The sequence below is a fragment of the Bombina bombina genome, chromosome 6 (assembly GCF_027579735.1).
Source record: "Bombina bombina isolate aBomBom1 chromosome 6, aBomBom1.pri, whole genome shotgun sequence".
Taxonomy (NCBI): Eukaryota; Metazoa; Chordata; class Amphibia; order Anura; family Bombinatoridae; genus Bombina; species Bombina bombina.
Genome location: NC_069504.1, coordinates 852,676,452 through 852,699,904, shown reverse-complemented (window position 1 = coordinate 852,699,904; position 23,453 = coordinate 852,676,452). Strand labels below are relative to the sequence as shown.

Here is a 23,453-nt window from a genome sequence, read left to right as displayed (position 1 = left end):
GTGGAAAAATAGTGCCCAAACATTTTATTCACCCAGTACCTCAGAAAATGAAAACGATTTTACATTCCAGCAAAAAACGTTTAACATAAATTAAGAGTTATTAAAAAGCCTGTTGCTAGTCCCTGCAAAATAGGCTAAAGTCTTATGTACACAGTGCAATTCCAGTGAAGTACCATTCTCCAGAATACTGAAGCGTAAAATATACATACATGACAGCCTGATATCAGATGTTGCTAATGCATTTAAGGCTGAGTTTACATTATATCGGTATGGCAGGATTTTCTCATCAATTCCATTGTCAGAAAATAATAAGCTGCTACATACCTCTTTGCAGATTAATCTGCCCGCTGTCCCCTGATCTGAAGTTTACCTCTCCTCAGATGGCCGAGAAACAGCAATATGATCTTAACTACTCCGGCTAAAATCATAGTAAAAACTCAGGTAGATTCTTCTTCAAATTCTACCAGAGAAGGAATAACACACTCCGGTGCTATTATAAAATAACAAACTTTTGATTGAAGGTATAAAACTAAGTATAATCACCATAGTCCTCTCACACATCCTATCTAGTCGTTGGGTGCAAGAGAATGACTGGGAGTGACGTAGAGGGGAGGAGCTATATGCAGCTCTGCTGGGTGAATCCTCTTGCACTTCCTGTTGGGGAGGAGTAATATCCCAGAAGTAATGATGACCCGTGGACTGATCACACTTAACAGGAGAAATACTGGAAAACCACAATACTACACTTTGATGTAGTTTTGAAATGAAATATTACCACCAGATATCACCTCTTCCTTATTAGATAGTATATCATAATAACTGAAATTACGCTTACCAGAAAGTTTTCTTTTCTTCTGTACGGGTAGAGTCCACAGCTGCATTCATTACTTTTGGGAAATACAGAACCTGGCCACCAGGAGTCAGCAAAGACACCCCAGCCAAAAGCTTAAATACCTCCTCCACTTTCCTCATCCCCCAGTTATTCTGCCAAGAGAACAAGGAACAGTAGGAGAAATATCAGGGTGAAAAAGGTGCCAGAAGAACGAATAAAAATAATTTAAGGCCGCCCATGGAGAAAAAATGGGCGGGGAGCTGTGGACTCTCACCGTACAGAAGAAAATTATCTGGTAAGCATAATTTAAGTTTTTCTTCTTAAAATGGGGAGAATCCACAGCTGCATTCATTACTTTTGAGAAATCAATACCCAAGCTTATAGTAGGACACTGAATGCAAACGGGCGGGAACAAAAAAAGGCGGCCCATACTGAGGGCACCACAGCCTGCCAAAACCCAAATTCCCGATAAAAACGACTTCAACCGAAACAGAAGGAACATAAAATTGGAAGGGTAACTGCCCATCAATTAGAACCATAAGGATCCCTGTTAGGGACCACTCATAAGTCCTGGACTCAACTGAGCACAAAGGCCTCTGAGGAGACAAAAGTCCAACTGGCTAGAAGCATACAAAAGTTAAATCCTCTCTATGATCAATGGTAAGAGGAACAACAACAAACTCTCCCTTACCACATTCTCCCCAACTAAAAAGAAAGGAAGATCAGATAAAAAAGGTCAGAAAGAACCTCCAGAAGCAATCCCCGAAAAGACAAGGACAGAACAGAGAGAGAAGCCCCAAGCATAACTCGAAAAATAGCAGGCTACAAGGCTCCAAGAGGATAATGTTCCGCAGAGAATACTCTACGATGGGGGTGGGTGGGGGGGGAGGGAAGGAAAAGGAAAATTTCAGACGACCTCCTACATGGATCCAAAGAACCAAGGTAGATCCTTCACCAGAACCGAAGATCCGGAAGGACGAAAGGTAGAACAACCTTACCACAGACAGCTATCTAGCACAGATAACTGAACATTCACACCACAAACGAAAGCCACAGGCTTCCATTCGATAGGAAGGCAGACTAAACTACAAGACATAATAACTAGCCAACCAAGTAGCTAGCAAACGTGCACTAGGACCTTCCTGCAAAGCAGCAAGAGAAAAAATTTAGAAAGCAGAGCGGACCAACTCCCCCCCTACAAGAAATGGGGTAAGGAAGGACAACATCCTGGCCAATAAAGAGAACCAGGTACCCACTGAGGGAAGGTTCCATTTCATCCAAACCGGCTGTAAGACCCCTCTTAAACTAAGGAAGGAGCACTTGGGATTCATGATACGTGGTTGATGCCCAAACAGAGCAGTCAGAGACTCTGACCCCAACTCCGGTCTAACTAACCCATCACGGCAGCGACTGGCAAGGTCCAAAAAGACAAGGGAAATAAAAATACCCAGCATCGACAAGGCCCGGAGAACAGATGACGAATCTTCCTCCATGATTACGTAAGGAAAGAGTAGGAAAAAGGCATGGATACCCAAGGAGACTAGCTCGGGTTCCAGGATACCCATCCTCAGATCCCTTCATAAACTCGAAGGGAAAGTACTCTCAGCAAAGAGAGACCCTCGACCCACTGAACTCCAAGAGTCAGATGAGAAAAAATTACCTCAGGAGGAGCCAACTGGGTAGGCACAGTAGACCAGATTCTCTCAAATAGAAGGAAATTGAAGAAAAAACTAGTTAGACTCCAGTAGAGAAATTCCCAGAAAAACTTCCTCCATTTCTCTGAAGAAAAGCCGCCCCAGTAGGAACAAGGAGATTTCCCCAAAGCCGGGAAAACAAACCTGATTGTAACAGCCAATAGAATGCGAGCTCAATCCTATTGGCTGATTGGATCAGCCAATAGGATTGAGGTTCAATCCTATTGGGTGATTGCATCAGCCAATAGGATTTTTTTCAACCTTAATTCCGATTGGCTGATAGAATTCTATCAGCCAATCGGAATCTAAGGGACGCCATCTTGGATGACATCACTTAAAGGAACCTTCATTCGTCGGGAGTCGTCGGAAGAAGAGGATGCTCCGCGCCGGATGTCTTGAAGATGGACCCGCTCCGCCCCAGATGGATGAAGATAGAAGATGCCGTCTGGATGAAGACTTCTGCCCGTCTGGAGGACCACTTCGTCCGGCTTGGATGAAGACTTCTTGCCGCTTCGTTGAGGACTTCTCCTGGCTTCGTTGACAATGGATGTCCGGTCTTCAAAACTGTAAGTAGATCTTCGGGGGTTAGTGTTAGGTTTTTTAAAGGGTTTATTGGGTGGGTTTTTTTTAGGTTAGGGTTTGGGCAGCAATAAAGCTAAATGCCCTTTTAAGGGCAATGCCCATCCAAATGCCCTTTTCAGGGCAATGGGGAGCTTAGTTTTTTTTAGGGTTTTATTTGGGGGGTTGGTTGTGTGGGTGGTAGGTTTTACTGTTGGGAGGTTGTTTTGTATTTTTTTTTACAGGTAAAAGAGCTGATTTCTTTGGGGCAATGCCCTGCAAAATGCCCTTTTAAGGTCTATTGGTAGTTTAGTTTAGGCTAGGTTTTTTTTTTATTTTGGGTGGGCTTTTTTATTTTGATAGGGCTATTAGATTAGGTGTAATTAGTTTAAATATCTTGTAATTTATTTTTTACTTTGTGTAATTTAGTGTTTTGTTTTTTTGTAATTTAGTTAATTGTATTTAATTTAGTTAATTGTATTTAATTTAGGTAATTTATTTAATTGTAGTGTAAGGTTAGGTGTTAGTGTAAGACATGTTAGGTTTTATTTTACAGATAAATTTGTATTTATTTTAGCTAGGTAGTTATTAAATAGTTAATAACTATTTAGTAACTATTCTACCTAGTTAAAATAAATACAAACTTGCCTGTAAAATAAAAATAAACCCTAAGCTAGCTACAATGTAACTATTAGTTATATTGTAGCTAGCTTAGGGTTTATTTTACAGGTAAGTATTTAGTTTTAAATAGGAATTATTTAGTTATTAATAGTAGGTTTTATTTAGATTTATTTTAATTACATTTAAGTTAGTGGGTGTTAGGGTTAGACTTAGGTTTAGGGGTTAATAACTTTAGTATAAACTAAACTAAATGTAGATAGGTGGCGGCGATGTTAGGGGCGGCAGATTAGCGGTTAATAAATGTAGATAGGTGGCTGCGATGTTAGGGGCGGCAGATTAGGGGTTAATAATATTTAACTAATGTTTGTGATGCGGGGGTGCGGCGGTTTAGGGGTTAATATGTTTATTATAGTGGCGGCGATGTCCGGAGCGGCAGATTAGGGGTTAATAAGTATAATGTAGGTGTCGGCGATGTCGGGGGCGGCAGATTAGGGGTTAATAAGTGTAAGATTAGGGGTGTTTAGACTCGGGGTTCATGTTAGGGTGTTAGGTGTAAACATAAATTTTGTTTCCCCATAGGAATCAATGGGGCTGCGTTACTGAGCTTTACGTTGCTTTATTGCAGGCATTAGGCTTTTTTTCAGCCGGCTCTCCCCGTTGATGTCTATGGGGAAATCTTGCACGAGCACGTACAACCAGCTCACCGCTGACTTAAGCAGCGCTGGTATTGGAGTGCGGTATGGAGCACAAGTTTGCTCTACGCTCACTTCTTGTCTTTTAATGCAGGGTTTATAAAAACCTGTAATACCAGCGCTGTAGGTAAGTGAGCGGTGACAATAACGTGCAAGTTAGCACCGCACCCCTCATAACGCAAAACTTGTAATCTAGCCGTATGCTAGCTACGCAGGGACAAGACACATAGGAGTGACCAAACATTGGACACCCCACCAGGACGAAATAAGCTAGGACCAGCCTGACATCTAGGATAGAAGGGCCTCCTATAGCTTGTAGAAAACAAGAAAATAACCTCTAAACAAGAAGTAAACAAACCTAGTACCCAAACAGGGCTAGCCTGTTGTCGAGGATACGTGTCTGATATAACCCTCAAAAGAACAGAGAGAACTAGTACCCAATCAGGACCAGCCTGATATCCAGGGTACGACAGAACTGTTCAAGGACTAACTGCAAGTTCTAAACCCTAGCAGGGCTAGACTAAATAAACAGACAAACGATAGACAAATAAGCTCTGAGGCTTAAACATTGTCTCATAAAAAAAATCTTTCTTTCTTTGGCCTAGATTTAGAGTTTGGCGGTAGCCGTGAAAACCAGCGTTAGAGGCTCCTAACGCTGGTTTTAGGCTACCGCCGGTATTTGGAGTCAGTCAGGAAAGGGTCTAACGCTCACTTTTCAGCCGCGACTTTTCCATACCGCAGATCCCCTTACGTCAATTGCGTATCCTATCTTTTCAATGGGATCTTTCTAACTCCGGTATTTAGAGTCGTGTCTGAAGTGAGCGTTAGAAATCTGACAACAAAACTCCAGCCGCAGAAAAAAGTCAGTAGTTAAGAGCTTTCTGGGCTAACGCCGGTTCATAAAGCTCTTAACTACTGTGCTCTAAAGTACACTAACACCCATAAACTACCTATGTACCCCTAAACCGAGGCCCCCCCACATCGCCGCCACTCTAGAATTTTTTTTAACCCCTAATCTTCCGCTCCGTACACTGCCGCCAACTACGTTATCCCTATGTACCCCTAATCTGCTGCCCCTAACACCGCCGACCCCTATATTATATTTATTAACCCCTAATCTGCCGCTATCGCTGACCCCTGCATATTATTATTAACCCCTAATCTGCCGTCCGCACGCCGCCGCCAGCTACATTATAGCTATGTACCCCTAATCTGCTGCCCCTAACACCGCCGACCCCTATATTATATTTATTAACCCCTAATCTGCCCCCCTCAACGTCGCCTCCACCTGCCTACACTTATTAACCCCTAATCTGCCGAGCGGACCGCACCGCTACTATAATAAAGTTATTAACCCCTAATCCGCCTCACTCCCGCCTCAATAACCCTATAATAAATAGTATTAACCCCTAATCTGCCCTCCCTAACATCGCCGACACCTAACTTCAAGAATTAACCCCTAATCTGCCGATCGGAGCTCACCGCTACTCTAATAAATTTTTTAACCCCTAAAGCTAATTTTAACCCTAACCCTAACACCCCCCTAAGTTAAATATAATTTTATTCTAACGAAATAAATTAACTCTTATTAAATAAATTATTCCTATTTAAATCTAAATACTTACCTGTAAAATAAACCCTAATATAGCTACAACATAAATTATAATTATATTATAGCTATTTTAGGATTAATATTTATTTTACAGGCAACTTTGTATTTATTTTAACCAGGTACAATAGCTATTAAATAGTTAATAACTATTTAATAGCTAAAATAATTACAAAATTACCTGTAAAATAAATCCTAACCTAAGTTACAATTAAACCTAACACTACACTATCAATAAATTAATTAAATAAAATACCTACAATTATCTACAATTAAACCTAACACTACACTATCAATAAATTAATTAAATACAATTCCTACAAATAAATACAATTAAATAAACTAACTAAAGTACAAAAAATAAAAAAGAACTAAGTTACAAAAAATAAAAAAATATTTACAAACATTAGAAAAATATTACAACAATTTTAAACTAATTACACCTACTCTAAGCCCCCTAATAAAATAACAAAGACCCCCAAAATAAAAAAATGCCCTACCCTATTCTAAATTACAAAAGTTCAAAGCTCTTTTACCTTACCAGCCCTGAACAGGGCCCTTTGCGGGGCATGCCCCAAGAAATTCAGCTCTTTTGCCTGTAAAAAAATACATACAATACCCCCCCCCAACATTACAACCCACTACCCACATACCCCTAATCTAACCCAAACCCCCCTTAAATAAACCTAACACTAAGCCCCTGAAGATCTTCCTACCTTATCTTCACCTCACCGGGTATCACCGATCGGTCCTGGCTCCAAAATCTTCATCCAACCCAAGCGGGGGCTAGACATCCATCATCCGGCGGCTGAAGAGGTCCAGAAGAGGCTCCAAAATCTTCATCCTATCCGGGAAGAAGAGGCGATCCAGACCGGCAACCATCTTGATCCAAGCGGCATTTTCTATCTTCATCCGATGTGGACCGGCTCCATCGTGAAGACCTCCAGCGCGGATCAATCTTCTTCTGACGACGTCCAACTGAAGAATGACGGTTCCTTTAAGGGACGTCATCCAAGATGGCGTCCCTCGAATTCCGATTGGCTGATAGGATTCTATCAGCCAATCGGAATTAAGGTAGGAAAATTCTGATTGGCTGATGGAATCAGCCAATCAGAATCAAGTTCAATCCGATTGGCTGATCTGATCAGCCAATCAGATTGAGCTCGCATTCTATTGGCTGATCGGAACAGCCAATAGAATGCAAGCTCAATCTGATTGGCTGATCGGATCAGCCAATCGGATTGAACTTGAATCTGATTCCAATCAGATTGAGCTCGCATTCTATTGGCTGATCGGAACAGCCAATAGAATGCGAGCTCAATCTGATTGGCTGATCGGATCAGCCAATCGGATTGAACTTGAATCTGATTGGCTGATTCCATCAGCCAATCAGAATTTTCCTACCTTAATTCCGATTGGCTGATAGAATCCTATCAGCCAATCGGAATTCGAGGAACGCCATCTTGGATGACGTCCCATAAAGGAACCGTCATTCTTCAGTTGGACGTCGTCGGAAGAAGATTGATCCGCGCTGGAGGTCTTCACGATGGAGCCGGTCCTCATCGGATGAAGATAGAAGATGCCGCTTGGATCAAGATGGTTGCCGGTCTGGATCGCCTCTTCTTCCCGGATAGGATGAAGATTGTGGAGCCTCTTCTGGACCTCTTCAGCCGCCGGATGATGGATGTCTAGCCCCCACTTGGGTTGGATGAAGATTTTGGAGCCAGGACCGATCGGTGTGATACCCGGCGAGGTGAAGATAAGGTAGGAAGATCTTCAGGGGCTTAGTGTTAGGTTTATTTAAGGGGGGTTTGGGTTAGATTAGGGGTATGTGGGTGGTGGGTTGTAATGTTGGGGGGGGGTATTGTATGTGTTTTTTTACAGGCAAAAGAGCTGAATTTCTTGGGGCATGCCCCGCAAAGGGCCCTGTTCAGGGCTGGTAAGGTAAAAGAGCTTTGAACTTTTGTAATTTAGAATAGGGTAGGGCATTTTTTTATTTTGGGGGTCTTTGTTATTTTATTAGGGGGCTTAGAGTAGGTGTAATTAGTTTAAAATTGTTGTAATATTTTTCTAATGTTTGTAAATATTTTTTTATTTTTTTGTAACTTAGTTCTTTTTTATTTTTTGTACTTTAGTTAGTTTATTTAATTGTATTTATTTGTAGGAATTGTATTTAATTTATTTATTGATAGTGTAGTGTTAGGTTTAATTGTAGATAATTGTAGGTATTTTATTTAATTAATTTATTGATAGTGTAGTGTTAGGTTTAATTGTAACTTAGGTTAGGATTTATTTTACAGCTAATTTTGTAATTATTTTAACTATTTTAGCTATTAAATAGTTATTAACTATTTAATAGCTATTGTACCTGGTTAAAATAAATACAAAGTTACCTGTAAAATAAATATTAATCCTAAAATAGCTATAATATAATTATAATTTATGTTGTAGCTATATTAGGGTTTATTTTACAGGTAAGTATTTAGCTTTAAATAGGAATAATTTATTTAATAAGAGTTCATTTATTTTGTTAGATTTAAATTATATTTAATTTAGGGGGGTTTTAGGGTTAAAGTTAGACTTAGCTTTAGGGGTTAATAAATTTATTATAGTAGCGGTGAGCTCCTGTCGGCAGATTAGGGGTTAATACTTGAAGTTAGGTGTCGGCAATGTTAGGGAGGGCAGATTAGGGGTTAATACTATTTATTATAGGGTTATTGAGGCGGGAGTGAGGCGGATTAGGGGTTAATACATTTATTATAGTAGCGCTCAGGTCCGGTCGGTAGATTAGGGGTTAATAAGTGTAGTTAGGTGGAGGCGACGTTGGGGGCGGCAGATTAGGGGTTAATAAATATAATATAGGGGTCGGCGATGTTAGGGCAGCAGATTAGGGGTACATAGGGATAATGTAGGTGGCGGGGGTGTACGGAGCGGCAGATTAGGGGTTAAAAATAATATGCAGGGGGCGGCAGATTAGGGGTTAATAAGTGTAAGGTTAGGAGTGTTTAGACTCGGGGTACATGTTAGAGTGTTAGGTGCAGACGTAGGAAGTGTTTCCCCATAGGAAACAATGGGGCTGCGTTAGGAGCTGAACGCGGCTTTTTTGCAGGTGTTAGGTTTTTTTTCAGCTCAAACAGCCCCATTGTTTTCTATGGGGGAATCGTGCACGAGCACGTTTTTTAAGCTGGCCGCGTCCGTAAGCAACTCTGGTATCGAGAGTTGCAGTGGCGGTAAATATGCCTGTACGCTCCCTTTTTGGAGCCTAACGCAGCCATTCTGTGAACTCTCAATACCAGAGGTATTTAAAAGCTGCGGCCAGAAAAAAGCCAGCGTTAGCTACGCGGGTCGTTACCGACAAAACTCTAAATCTAGGCCTTTATTTTTTAACTTCCAGCGGAAGCAACATCAATTGCGACCATAAAATCACCAGTATCAAGTCTTCAACAGTCTCGAACACTGACAATTAAGAAATAAAACAAATCCTAACCGGATCAAAAAGAAAGTAGGCAGCACCCGTAGGTGAACGCCAAAAAGGATTGGAAACACGAACAGGACCAGACTGTCAGAGACTGGATGCCTCAAGAGCTCAGAACTGGGATTAGATACACAAACAAGAGAAGATTAGGAGTAGGATCCCCATCCCTCCACTCATCTAGTGCTGTTCGCAATCTGATTCAGAAGACTGAGGATTCGCTGACGAGTCAGAACTGGAATCCTCCAATGCCGCCAACACATGCCTCAGTAGTACACACAGGCGCGTCAGTCTGAATCTAAAAGCAAAACTCACCTCTGGCGGGGCATCCGAAGGCCCCGACCCTGAAACCTCAGAGGAAACCGCTTCCCCAAAAGGAAAGATCCGAAATAATCGCCCCCTCACCTGACGCACCCAGGTTAAGAGGACACAGATGAACTCTTCGCTTGCAATCAGGAAGATGTAAGTGCGCCAACGCCAAAGATATGGCCATGTGAAACCGTGCAGTAACCTCTGGTGGAAATAAACCTCCTTCCGGAGAAGGGGTAACGGTATTTGGGACAACTGCCTGTGTAGGAACAGAATATTCTAGGGGACGCACCTCACGGACACAGAATCCTCAGAGGCCAACGGCTCAGCAGTCTATAACCTCTCACCATTGGGAGAAGAGAGGACTCTATTACGGCATACAGAACATAATTGATTGGACTGGAATACCCGGGCCTCCCCACAATCTACACAGCTAATATAATCTGAATCAGAGAAATCCTTCTCTGAGAAATCCAGAATCCTCATAACTTGACTGATCATTATGGACAATTGTGGAGAAAAAATAACTGGCACCTTACACCCCCAATGGCTGGAGCACTCACCACCTCCTATGACCCAGACAAGTAGAGAAAACAGATCCTCTCCACCGACACCCTGTCAGGAATCCGGAAATAGAGAACGAAAACATGACCACGCTCGGTCACGAGGTGCAACAAGCATGCTAAAGGAAAAACGCGCCAATCCTTACAAGAACTGTGCAGCTCAAAAAAACTTTTATGTTCCATAATAGCCGTGAGCCCCAGCCTCTCTACACATAAGCAGACAGAATCACATAACAAACATGATTAAAGTCCCCCACTGTTCAATAACCCCCCTCAGGAGATATTAACCCTTGATTCCATAAAGATAAAGGAGTCCCACTGAGACCCTATCATTACATATATTCCCACAACGAAAATGAAACGATTTTACCTGAATCTATGCCGTGGAACAGTAACACGGTCCTTCAAGTTTGACAGATAGTAGCGTTGCTTCTGGCATGGACTTGAGTGAAGAAAGCAGGCAGCGAAACTCGTCAACTGCTTATAGAGCTGTTAGTATGTTGGGATGATTTCGCAGAAAGACTCTAGTCTACAGCTCCGGACTTTAACATTCATCCATGCTCTCACTGAGAGGCTAATAGGACTACTAAAAACTCCAGTCCCATCTCGAAGAGTACTACCCTCCATAAGAGACTACTCCGTAATCTTCTGACACTTCTCTGCCAACCTCCTGTGACGAAAGGCAAAAAAAGACTGGGGGATGAGGGAAGTTTGGGAGGTATTTAAGCTTTTGGCTGGGGTGTCTGCCTCCTCCTGGTGGCCAGGTTCTGTATTTACCAAAAGTAATGAATGCAGCTGTGGACTCGTTTTAAGAAGAAAATGTAAATACTTGGGAGGAATGGATAGTATGGGAAGACAAAAAAAGGATGCAAAATAGAAGTAGCCTACGACAAGTATGATGGTACCAATTACCTAAGCTGGCAAGTAGCCAACCATGAGTGACCACCCCACTTCTTTACTTAAATCTACTCTCTCTCTTCTTTTCTCTAACTCTCTTTTTTCTTTAACTCTCTATTCTTTTATTCAACAAGTTTTTCAACAATGGATCATGGTACATAACTGTATGCTATTATTTTATAAATATTAAGAAATGTAAGATGCAATTCAGACTGTATGCACATTGTACTACAATAATTGCTGTCATTTTTATATATATGAAGACCTAATTGTTACTTAATCCAGTTTCTATGTATTGTTATATAAATGGAAAACTTCAATAAAAATATTTCAACAAAATTTTTTTTGCATGATTCAGATAGAGCATGTAATTTTAAGACACTTAAATTTACTTATATTTTCAAATGTGCTTCGTTCTCTTGTTATCCCTTGTTGAAAAATAATATGCACATATCCTACACTAGTGGAAGCTAGCTGCTGATTGGTGCCTGCACACATTTGTCTCTTGTGATTGGCTAACTAGATGAGTTCATCTAGTTGTCAGTAGTGCAATGCTGTTTCTTCAGCAAAAGATAACAAGAGAATTAAGCAATTTTGATAATAGAAGTAAATTAGAAAGTTGTTTCAAATGGTATGTTCCAAATCATGAAAGAAAAGTTTGGGGCTTTCTGTCCAGAAGACCACTCTGTACAAAACCTGTGATGGAAAACACAGAAGATTAGTCCCCTGTAACTAACAGGTGAGGACAAGCTTAGGGAGTAAATGTTGTTGGAATATACAGGGAGGCTAGGGAACTTCCCCGCAACACCTCAAAGCTGCTTATGAACTAAACTCTACTGAGAGATTCACAAGAAGGTCAGCTGTAACTCCCTTAATCCTATCTTCTAGGAACTATCAATTGAGGGTTTCCATAAGAATAAATCCTCCATCTTTGCCTACTACCTAGACGAGGCAAAGAACTACTGGGAGGGAAGGGGAAGTAGGAGGCATAGTTGAATGCTTTGGTTGGGGTGTCTGCCTCCTCCTGGTGGCCAGGTGATGTATTCCCATTTGTAAGAATAAGATTTTGTGGACTCTCACTGCCATTAGAAGGAAATATATATATATGTTTTATGGACAAATGGTTTGTCTGAAACACATTTAGTTTTTTGTGTATGCCATGTCTAATTTTAAGAAGCAGAGCTACTAAGTCCGCCATGACACACTAGTGTAACTAGCAGTATATCACTTTCCACTGCTTAAGACTTTCAAATGTATATTATTGCATTAGATATAATCTGTAACAAATAAAAGGATATATTATACATAAGACACAGCCTAAATATCAGGTTTAAAAAAGATAATGGCTTATGGAGCACCAACTGGGTGCTTAGGAAAACCACAAAAGGATCCTAAATTAATATCAATATACTGAGCTGCAAGGGTGTTTCAGGATAGCAACTTCCCCATCTGTTAGTCGACACGACTCCATAAATACTCACATCACCCTCTTGTCCTGCTTTATTAGCTTAGGAGAGAACTCGCTCAGTATATCTAAAAATCTCAGGTTCTGAGACCGTTTTCCTGGGGTTTGGGGGTCTCTCAAACAAAATTTGATGCCCTCCCTAAAAGAAAACAAAAAACAGAATTTCAGAAAACAATGGTTAAATGGATATATGATGAATAATTAAGACAGGATCTGATGCCAGAGATTAAAGAATATGAGAGTATCTGGTTGAGTAAGGAATAAAAAAAGTTTTAATAAGCATGAATTAATGATGTATAAGAAATATACTGTTTTGAGAGCATTAGTAAATTGAAGATTGGTTGGGTGAGTTGATAAATGGGAAGAAGAAAAATTTGTTGCAGTATTAATTATAATAACTGAAGTAAACTGAACTTCTAAAAAAATCCTCTTACTTGTGCAGGAGTACAATATCTTGACGGATCCGTAGTTGGTCTGGTCCAAAGAGGAGAGCAAACTGTCTGGCGAGTTCCCGTATTTCAAGGAGAAAGCGCGATGTACGTTGTGGAGGAGAGCTGCCCTCTAGGCAATGGCTTGTGTATGCCTACAAGGAAAATAAAATTATTCTTACCTGATAATTTAATTTCCTGTTTGGCAGTGAGAGTCCACTAGAACATTCATAACCTAGAGAAATACTATTTCTGGCCACCAGGAGGTGGCAAAGACAAACAAGACTATAAATATCCCTCCCACTTCCCATACCCTCAAGTAGTTCAGCCGAAAATAAGGAAAAGTGAAGAGAGATACAAGGGGTACAAAGGTTCAAATGACTGTCGCCACTACAAATATTACACTAGGGTGGGGTCGTGGACTCTCACTGCCAAGAATAATTTTAGTTTTCCTTCTATTGGCAGAGAGAGTCCACGAGAACATTCATAACTGATAGGAAACCAATATCCAAAGCTGTGGAATTCACAAATGTTTGGGTGGAAAGTAATGGAAAAGGCAGTCCTAAATATAAGGCACCATCTCCCGAAAACCCTTCACCCAATAATATCTCACTGAGACAGAAGAACATAAAGAACATAGTGAAAGAAAAAAGGGACAACAAAATAAAACTGATCAACCACTCAACTGAGATCTTGACCTGAAGGCCCAAGCCAAAGACCCTGAACAAAAGAGCCATGTCTGTCTCCCTATAGGTCTCTCTGAAAGAACTCTAAACCCAAAAAGGAGATTCATTCCACCAGGAAAACGGAGAGCTCAAACCATCACAGTCTCCTAAAAGACGCAGTCACAAAAACAGAAGCTCAAACAAGCTTTATAACAAAAAACCTCAAGAGCTAACATGCTCCCTAGGAAGCAAATGATACCAAATTAGGGGAAACACCAGCTCCAATGCAAACAAAACAACTGGCAAACTAGCCAACCAAACAGTAAAGGTCAAAGTATGACCCTGAACAGACAGACCTGCCGGTCTGTCCCCAAAGCCTACTGGAGAAGAAGAGTAGACAAATAGTCAACATTCTATATTTAGAAGATAACATTGAACGTATCAGTGCAAGGAAATAGAAAAAAAGGCCAGCTGACCTGAAAAGGAAGAGACACTTGAGTAGAAAACCATCTTTCAACCATTCTCTATGCAGTTAACTGCAAAGTATCAAAATCTTGATAAATGAATGGCCCTTGAGACAATAAATCCTGGCGAAGAGGCAGTCGCCAAGGAGGAGCAGATGACATTCTCACTAGGTCAGCATACCAGAACATGTGCAACCACGCAGGAGCAATCAGAGAAGTTGGAATGCCTTCCTGTTTGAGCCGAGCCACCACACGGAGAAGAACAATAGGAGAGAAAAGATAAATTAAGTTGTAGTTCCATGGAACAACAAGCGCATACACTAGGTCTGACTTAGGATCCCTAGTTCTGGCACCATACCTCAGGAGCTTAGCATTGATGCGAAAAGCCAATAAATCTATGTCTGGAACACCCCATTGACAGGTTATTTTCTGAAACATTATTTTCTGATTTAAAGACCACTTCTCTGAATGGAGATTTTTTCTATTCAACAAGTCTACTTCTCAACGGACTCGCATCACCAAGATTACGACCCAGGAAGAACAACGGAAATTAAGTCCTAAAGAAACTGACTTGGAGGATAGCCACCAGTTCTCTCTCGTCATCCAGATAGACACATCTGAAAGATCCCCATTCCACTGTCTAAGCATGCACAACTGAAGTGGTTGCAGATGAAACTAAGCAAATGGTATAGCATCAGATGTTGAAAATCAAAAGGGAAGGAGAACAGCACACCTGTTTTTGGGGCACGGAGTAAGATTTGCCAAATCTTGTCAATCCAAATAGTCATACATCCAAAGCACTCCAGCCACCAGAAGAAATCTTTATTTAAAAGACCTTTATTTTCATTAGTTGGGTCCAAAAGTTTACAGGAACAACGTTTCGAACCTACAATAGGCTCTTAGTCATGTACATGACTAAGAGCCTATTGTAGGTTTGAAACGTTGTTCCTGTAAACTTTTGGACCCAACTAATGAAAATAAAGGTCTTTTAAAAAAAGATTTCTTCTGGTGGCTGGAGTGCTATGGATGTATAGCATCAGATGTTGCCATCATGCGATCCAGCACCTCCATGCATTGTGCTACAGATGAATGGACATTAGACAGAAGCAGGGAACATGCCTTCTGAAGAATTTCCCTGTGTTGATCAGATAGATACAAACTCATGCTGACAGAGTCTATGACAGTTCCCCAAAAGCAAACCCTCAAAGACAGAAAGAGAATTCTTCTCCAGGTTGATTTTCTAACCATGTGCCCCAAAGCATGAGATAATTCTCTGTGTGTGGTCCTGAGCCATCCACAAGGATGGAGCCTGAACCAGAATATTATCCAGATAAGAAGCTACTGCAATCCCCTAGAGACAAACACCAGCCAAAAGAGCTCCCAGCACCTTGGTGAGGACTCGAAGAACTGTAGCCAATCTTACTGGAAGCACCACAAACTGGTAAAGCCTATTTAATATGGCAAAGCGCGAGAAACATAAGTAATCCCTATGCATCGTGATGTGAAGGAACACATTCTTAAAAAAAGAGGGTAGACATAGATTGACCCTCCTGATATAGGAGAAGAAAGGACTTTAACAATTCCACCTTAAAGATTTTAACTTCTACGGATCTGTTATAATCCTTCAAGTTCAAAATAGGACAGAATATTCCCTCAAGCAAAAACCTCTCCCCCTCAGGTGGCGGAATGGAGATTACAGCTCCAATATCAATAGCATCTTTTAAGTAATGAAAGAGAGCCGTCCTTCTTATCAGATCTTCTGGAACCTTTGATGGTAAGAATTGATCCTTTGGTAGACGGGGCTTAAAACAAATCCTGTAACCCTTATGGATAATGTCCAGCACCCAAGGGTCCCAAACTGACCGGGACTAATTCTTCTAATACAATGAAAGTCTGCCCCTAACGCGACTTGACGCCAGGTCAGAGCCGACCCTCTCACACTGACTAGCAGCCTCAGAACAACCCTTCAAGCTGCCTAACCCCACAGTGCAGCGGGGAGACTTTTTGTATGTCCTATGACCTACTGACTGATGCGCGTCTGCGCACCTCTCCTTAGATTTAACTCTTGGGCAGTGACCAAGGGAAACCCCACTGCCACCCTTGACTGTGGCGATGGGGGCGCTCAAGGTCTGATCGATCAAGGCCCAGCCCCTGCCAGGGAAGGATAAAAGACCAGACTTTGGTAAGTTAGCCTCCAACGTAAGCCACAGAGCTCGTCTAGCCAAGCCACAACACCGGAGTTCACAGAATGAGTCTGTAATTTACTGTGAAACACACCGTGTTATCAGACAGGGGGATAAATTAGACTGGAAAGAGGAATGAGAAACCCAGCGTCAACTAGTATTTTATATACCAATACTCATTTGAGATTTATATGGCTATATGATCCTGGCTTTTCTGAGACAATCCATGATAACATAATTTATGCTTACCTGATAAATTCCTTTCTTCTGTAGTGTGATCAGTCCACGGGTCATCATTACTTCTGGGATATTACTCCTCCCCAACAGGAAGTGCAAGAGGATTCACCCAGCAGAGTTGCATATAGCCCCTCCCCTCTACGTCACCCCCAGTCATTCGACCAAGGACAAACGAGAAAGGAGGAACCAAGGGTGTAGTGGTGACTGGAGTATAATTTAAAAATAAATACCTGCCTTAAAAACAGGGCGGGCCGTGGACTGATCACACTACAGAAGAAAGGAATTTATCAGGTAAGCATAAATTATGTTTTCTTCTGTTAAGTGTGATCAGTCCACGGGTCATCATTACTTCTGGGATACCAATACCAAAGCAAAAGTACACGGATGACGGGAGGGATAGGCAGGCTCTTTTATACAGAAGGAACCACTGCCTGAAGAACCTTTCTCCCAAAAATAGCCTCCGAGGAAGCAAATGTGTCAAATTTGTAAAATTTGGAAAAAGTATGAAGCGAAGACCAAGTTGCAGCCTTGCAAATCTGTTCAACAGAGGCCTCATTCTTGAAGGCCCAAGTGGAAGCCACAGCTCTAGTAGAATGGGCTGTAATTCTTTCAGGAGGCTGCTGTCCAGCAGTCTCATAAGCTAAACGTATTATACTACGAAGCCAAAAGGAAAGAGAGGTTGCCGAAGCCTTTTGACCTCTCCTCTGCCCAGAGTACACGACAAACAGAGAAGACGTTTGTCGAAATTCCTTAGTTGCCTGTAAGTAAAATTTTAGGGCACGAACTACGTCCAGATTATGTAGTAAGCGTTCCTTCTTTGAAGAAGGATTTGGACACAAGGAAGGAACAACAATCTCTTGATTGATATTCCTGTTAGTGACTACCTTGGGTAAGAACCCAGGTTTAGTACGCAGAACTACCTTATCCGAATGAAAAATCAAATAAGGAGAATCACAGTGTAAGGCTGATAACTCAGAGACTCTTCGAGCCGAGGAAATAGCCATTAAAAATAGAACTTTCCAAGATAACAACTTTATATCAATGGAATGGAGGGGTTCAAACGGAACGCCCTGTAAAACGTTTAGAACAAGATTTAAACTCCATGGTGGAGCAACAGTTTTAAACACAGGCTTAATCCTCGCTAAAGCCTGACAAAAAGCCTGAACATCTGGCACTTCTGACAGACGTTTGTGTAACAGAATAGACAGAGCTGAGATCTGTCCCTTTAATGAACTAGCAGATAAACCCTTTTCTAAACCTTCTTGTAGAAAAGACAATATTCTAGGAATCCTAACCTTACTCCAAGAGTAACCTTTGGATTCACACCAGTATAGGTATTTACGCCATATTTTATGGTAAATCTTTCTGGTAACAGGCTTCCTAGCCTGTATTAAGGTGTCAATAACTGACTCAGAAAACCCACGTTTTGACAAAATCAAACGTTCAATTTCCAAGCAGTCAGCTTCAGAGAAGTTAGATTTTGATGTTTGAAAGGACCCTGTATCAGAAGGTCCTGTTTCAGAGGTAGAGACCAAGGTGGACAGGATGACATGTCCACCAGGTCTGCATACCAAGTCCTGCGTGGCCATGCAGGTGCTATCAGAATCACTGATGCTCTCTCCTGTTTGATTCTGGCAATCAATCGAGGAAGCATCGGGAAGGGTGGAAACACATAAGCCATCCTGAAGTCCCAAGGTGCTGTCAGTGCATCTATTAGGACTGCTCCCGGATCCCTGGATCTGGACCCGTAGCGAGGAAGCTTGGCGTTCTGTCGAGACGCCATGAGATCTATCTCTGGTTTGCCCCAACGTCGAAGTATTTGGGCAAAGATCTCCGGATGAAGTTCCCACTCCCCCGGATGAAAAGTCTGACGACTTAAGAAATCCGCCTCCCAGTTCTCCACTCCCGGGATGTAGATTGCTGACAGGTGGCAAGAGTGAGACTCTGCCCAGCGAATTATCTTTGATACTTCCATCATTGCTAGGGAGCTTCTTGTCCCTCCCTGATGGTTGATGTAAGCTACAGTCGTGATGTTGTCCGACTGAAACCTGATGAACTCCCGAGTTGTCAACTGGGGCCAAGCCAGGAGGGCATTGAGAACTGCTCTCAATTCCAGAATGTTTATTGGCAGGAGACTCTCCTCCTGACTCCATTGTCCCTGAGCCTTCAGAGAATTCCAGACGGCACCCCAACCTAGAAGGCTGGCGTCTGTTGTTACAATTGTCCAGTCTGGTCTGCTGAAAGGCATCCCCCTGGACAGATGTGGCCGAGAAAGCCACCATAGAAGAGAATTTCTGGTCTCTTGATCCAGATTTAGAGAAGGGGACAAGTCTGAGTAATCCCCATTCCACTGACTCAGCATGCACAATTGCAGTGGTCTGAGGTGTAAGCGAGCAAATGGCACTATGTCCATTGCCGCTACCATTAAGCCGATTACCTCCATGCATTGAGCCACCGATGGGTGTTGAATGGAATGAAGGGTGCGGCAAGCACTTTGAAGTCTTGTTAACCTGTCCTCTGTCAGGTAAATCTTCATTTCTACAGAATCTATAAGAGTCCCCAGGAAGGGAACTCTTGTGAGTGGAACGAGTGAACTTTTCTTTTCGTTCACCTTCCATCCATGTGACCTTAGAAATGCCAGTACTAACTCTGTATGAGACTTGGCAGTTTGAAAGCTTGAAGCTTGTATCAGAATGTCGTCTAGGTAGGGAGCTACCGAAATTCCCCGCGATCTTAGTACCGCTAGAAGAGCCCCTAGAACCTTTGTGAAGATTCTTGGAGCTGTAGCCAATCCGAATGGAAGAGCTACAAACTGGTAATGCCTGTCTAGAAAGGCAAATCTTAGATACCGGTAATGATCTTTGTGAATCGGTATGTGAAGGTAAGCGTCTTTTAAGTCCACTGTGGTCATGTACTGACCCTCTTGGATCATGGGTAAAATTGTCCGGATAGTCTCCATTTTGAATGATGGAACTCTTAGGAATTTGTTTAGGATCTTTAAATCCAGGATTGGTCTGAAAGTTCCTTCTTTTTTGGGAACCACAAACAGATTTGAGTAAAACCCTTTTCCCTGTTCCGACCGTGGAACTGGATGGATTACTCCCATTAACAATAGTTCTTGTATGCAGCGTAGAAACGCTTCTTTCTTTGTTTGGTCTGTCGACAACCTTGACAGATGAAATCTCTCTCTTGGAGGAGAGTGTTTGAAGTCCAGAAGGTATCCCTGAGATATTATCTCTAGCGCCCAGGGATCCTGGACATCTCTTGCCCAAGCCTGGGCGAAGAGAGAAAGTCTGCCCCCCACTAGATCCGATCCCGGATCGGGGGCCCTCAATTCATGCTGTTTTAGTGGCAGCTGCAGGCTTCCTGGCCTGCTTTCCCTTGTTCCAGGACTGGTTAGGTCTCCAGCCTTGTCTGTAGCGAGCACCAGATCCTTCTTGTTTTGGAGTAGTGGAAGTTGATGCTGCTCCTGCTTTGAAATTCCGAAAGGAACGAAAATTAGACTGTCTAGCCTTAGGTTTGGCTTTGTCTTGAGGTAGGGCGTGGCCCTTACCTCCTGTAATGTCAGCGATAATTTCTTTCAAACCAGGCCCAAATAGGGTCTGTCCCTTGAAAGGTATATTAAGTAATTTGGACTTAGACGTTACGTCAGCTGACCAGGATTTTAGCCACAGTGCTCTGCGCGCTTGAATGGCGAATCCGGAATTCTTAGCCGTAAGTTTAATTAAATGTACTACGGCTTCCGAAATGAATGAATTAGATAGCTTAAGTACTCTAAGCCTGTCTGAAATGTCGTCCAGCGTAGATGAACCAAGATTCTCTTCTAGAGACTCAATCCAGAATGCCGCTGCAGCCGTGATCGGCGCAATGCATGCAAGGGGTTGCAATATAAAACCTTGTTGAACAAACATTTTCTTAAGGTAACCCTCTAATTTTTTATCCATTGGATCTGAAAAGGCACAGCTATCCTCTACCGGGATAGTGGTACGTTTAGCTAAAGTAGAAACTGCTCCCTCCACCTTAGGGACCGTTTGCCACAAATCCCGTGTGGTGGTGTCTATTGGAAACATCTTTCTAAATATTGGAGGGGGTGAGAACGGCACACCGGGTCTATCCCACTCCTTAGTAATAATTTCAGTTAGTCTTTTAGGTATAGGAAAAACGTCAGTACTTGTTGGTACAGCAAAATATTTATCCAACCTACACAATTTCTCAGGTATTGCAACTGTGTTACAATCATTCAGGGCCGCTAACACCTCCCCTAGTAAAACACGGAGGTTTTCCAGCTTAAATTTAAAATTTGAAATATCTGAATCCAATCTGTTTGGATCAGAACCGTCAGCCGCAGAATGAAGCTCATGTTCTGCAAGTTGTGACGCAGTATCTGACATGGCTCTAACATTATCAGCGCACTCTGTTCTCATCCCAGAGTGATCACGCTTGCCCCTTAGTTCTGGTAATTTAGCCAAAACCTCAGTCATAACAGTAGCCATATCTTGTAATGTTATTTGTAATGGCCGCCCAGATGTACTTGGCGTCGCCATATCGCGCACGTCCCGAGCGGGAGATGCAGGTACTGTCACGTGAGGCGAGTTAGTCGGCATAACTCTCCCCTCGTTGTTTGGTGAAATTTGTTCAATTTGTACAGATTGACTTTTATTTAATGTAGCATCAATGCAGTTAGTACATAAATTTCTATTGGGCTCCACCTTGGCTTTAGTACAAATAGTACAGGTCTCATCTTCTGAATCAGACATGTTTAACAAACTAGCAAATAAACTTGCAATTTGGAAATACTATACAAGTAAAATACAATGAAAAAAACGAACTGTGCTTGAAAAGCACTGAATATATATAACAGATGAAATCAATCAGCTTTGAAAAACAAAATGCAACTTAGCAAAGGCTTGTACCCAGTAGCAAGAAATAACTAACCCTGAGGCATAAAAAAGTTAAAGAATAAACGTTTTTTATCACAGTCAACTACAATCTTACAGCTCTGTTAGATTACTTCCCTCAAATTAGCTTTGCAGACCCCTGGGTTCTGTAGAGATAAACCGGAACATGCAGGAAAAAACAATGAGCTTTGACTGAAATTTTTGATGCGTAGCAAAGGCGCCAAAAAAGTCCCACCCCCTCACACATAACAGTGAGAGAGATTAAACAACTGTCATAATTAGATCCAGCAACTGCCAAGTGGAAAAATAGTGCCCAAACATTTTATTCACCCAGTACCTCAGAAAATGAAAACGATTTTACATTCCAGCAAAAAACGTTTAACATAATTAAGAGTTATTAAAAAGCCTATTGTATTTCTATTAGGCTAAAGTCTTACATACACAGTGTAATTCCAGAGAAGTACCATTCTCCAGAATACTAAAATGTAGATTATACATACATGATATAATGTCGGTATGGCAGGATTTTCTCAGCAATTCCATTGTTAGAAAATAAAAACTGCTACATACCTCTTTGCAGAATAAACTGCCCGCTGTCCCCTGATCTGAAGTTTACCTCTCCTCAGATGGCCGAGAAACAGCAATATGATCTTAACAACTCCGGCTAAAATCATAGTAAAAAACTCTGGTAGATTCTTCTTCAAACTCTACCAGACAAGGAATAACACGCTCCGGTGCTATTAAAAAATAACAAACTTTTGATTGAAGAAATAAAACTAAATAAAATCACCATAGTCCTCTCACACATCCTATCTAGTCGTTGGGTGCAAGAGAATGACTGGGGGTGACGTAGAGGGGAGGGGCTATATGCAACTCTGCTGGGTGAATCCTCTTGCACTTCCTGTTGGGGAGGAGTAATATCCCATTAGTAATGATGACCCGTGGACTGATCACACTTAACAGAAGAAAAACTTCTCTTCTTTGTTACAGAACACCTCTCTCTGCCTACCTCCATGATACGAAGCAAATAACTACTGTAGGGTAGGGGAAGTGGGAGAGATATTTATAGTCCTGTTTGGGGTGTCTTTTCCTCCTCCTGGTGGCCTGGAATAGTATTTCTCACAGGTTATGAATGTTCTTGTGGACTCTCGCTGCCAATAGAAGGAAATAATTATTTACTTGCATATATATTGAAACATTAACTATAATTTCTTTTTTTAAAAACAAATAGGGAATGCACTTCAGTGGTCTGCTTCAAAAACATATACTACCAATGCATATTGAACAACCCAAAGTCTTACCTGAGTCAGGCTCAGCAGTACAGCTCTTGTACTTTCTTCTTTGTTAATACTACGTGATCTGTGCAGAGTCTCTTTAATGAGATCCCCATAATCTGTATAATACTGGAAAGATAGATATAGTTAAGGAAGATATTTTAGAATACATTAGGTGAATAAATGGCATTATTTTCTAACAGAAAGGCTGCTTAAGGAAACATTATAAAACATAATTTATTATATAAATCAGTTCCAAGGGACATCTAAGGGGTTCTGAAAAGGTCAGAGCCTTGGGAAAGCTGAGGAAGTAAGTGTAATCTTTCTGATGGACAGAATGCAGTACAAGTGCCTGAAATATAAAGTATGAGTGCCATTTTTCAATTTTCCAATTTTCAAATGTAGAATATGTAAACATATTATCTGTCAGATTATGAAAAGTGGAAAGTACCATGGACTGAATGAAAGAGGTAGGACTTGAAAGACCTTGTGAGGGATAAAGGCAGCATTGTGGGACTCCTTCATGGGCAGTTGAGTGGTGTAAAAGAAAGTGAGAAACAGTGAAAGATCACAAGATAGAAAGAGAAATATC

The 23,453-nt window shown here is 41.6% G+C and overlaps 1 protein-coding gene across 1 annotated transcript in view; it reads right to left on the bottom strand.

Annotated features, from left to right (window-relative positions):
* Window positions 1–23,453, bottom strand: part of STAG3 (stromal antigen 3) — a 1,295,475-nt gene that overhangs the window by 33,708 nt on the left and 1,238,314 nt on the right. The window contains exons 24-26 of the mRNA XM_053719478.1: window positions 22,889–22,980; window positions 13,147–13,295; window positions 12,729–12,851 (exon numbers count right to left, since the gene is read on the bottom strand). Coding sequence (XP_053575453.1) covers window positions 12,729–12,851; window positions 13,147–13,295; window positions 22,889–22,980 — 364 coding nt within the window. The remainder of the gene's footprint in view (window positions 1–12,728; window positions 12,852–13,146; window positions 13,296–22,888; window positions 22,981–23,453) is intronic.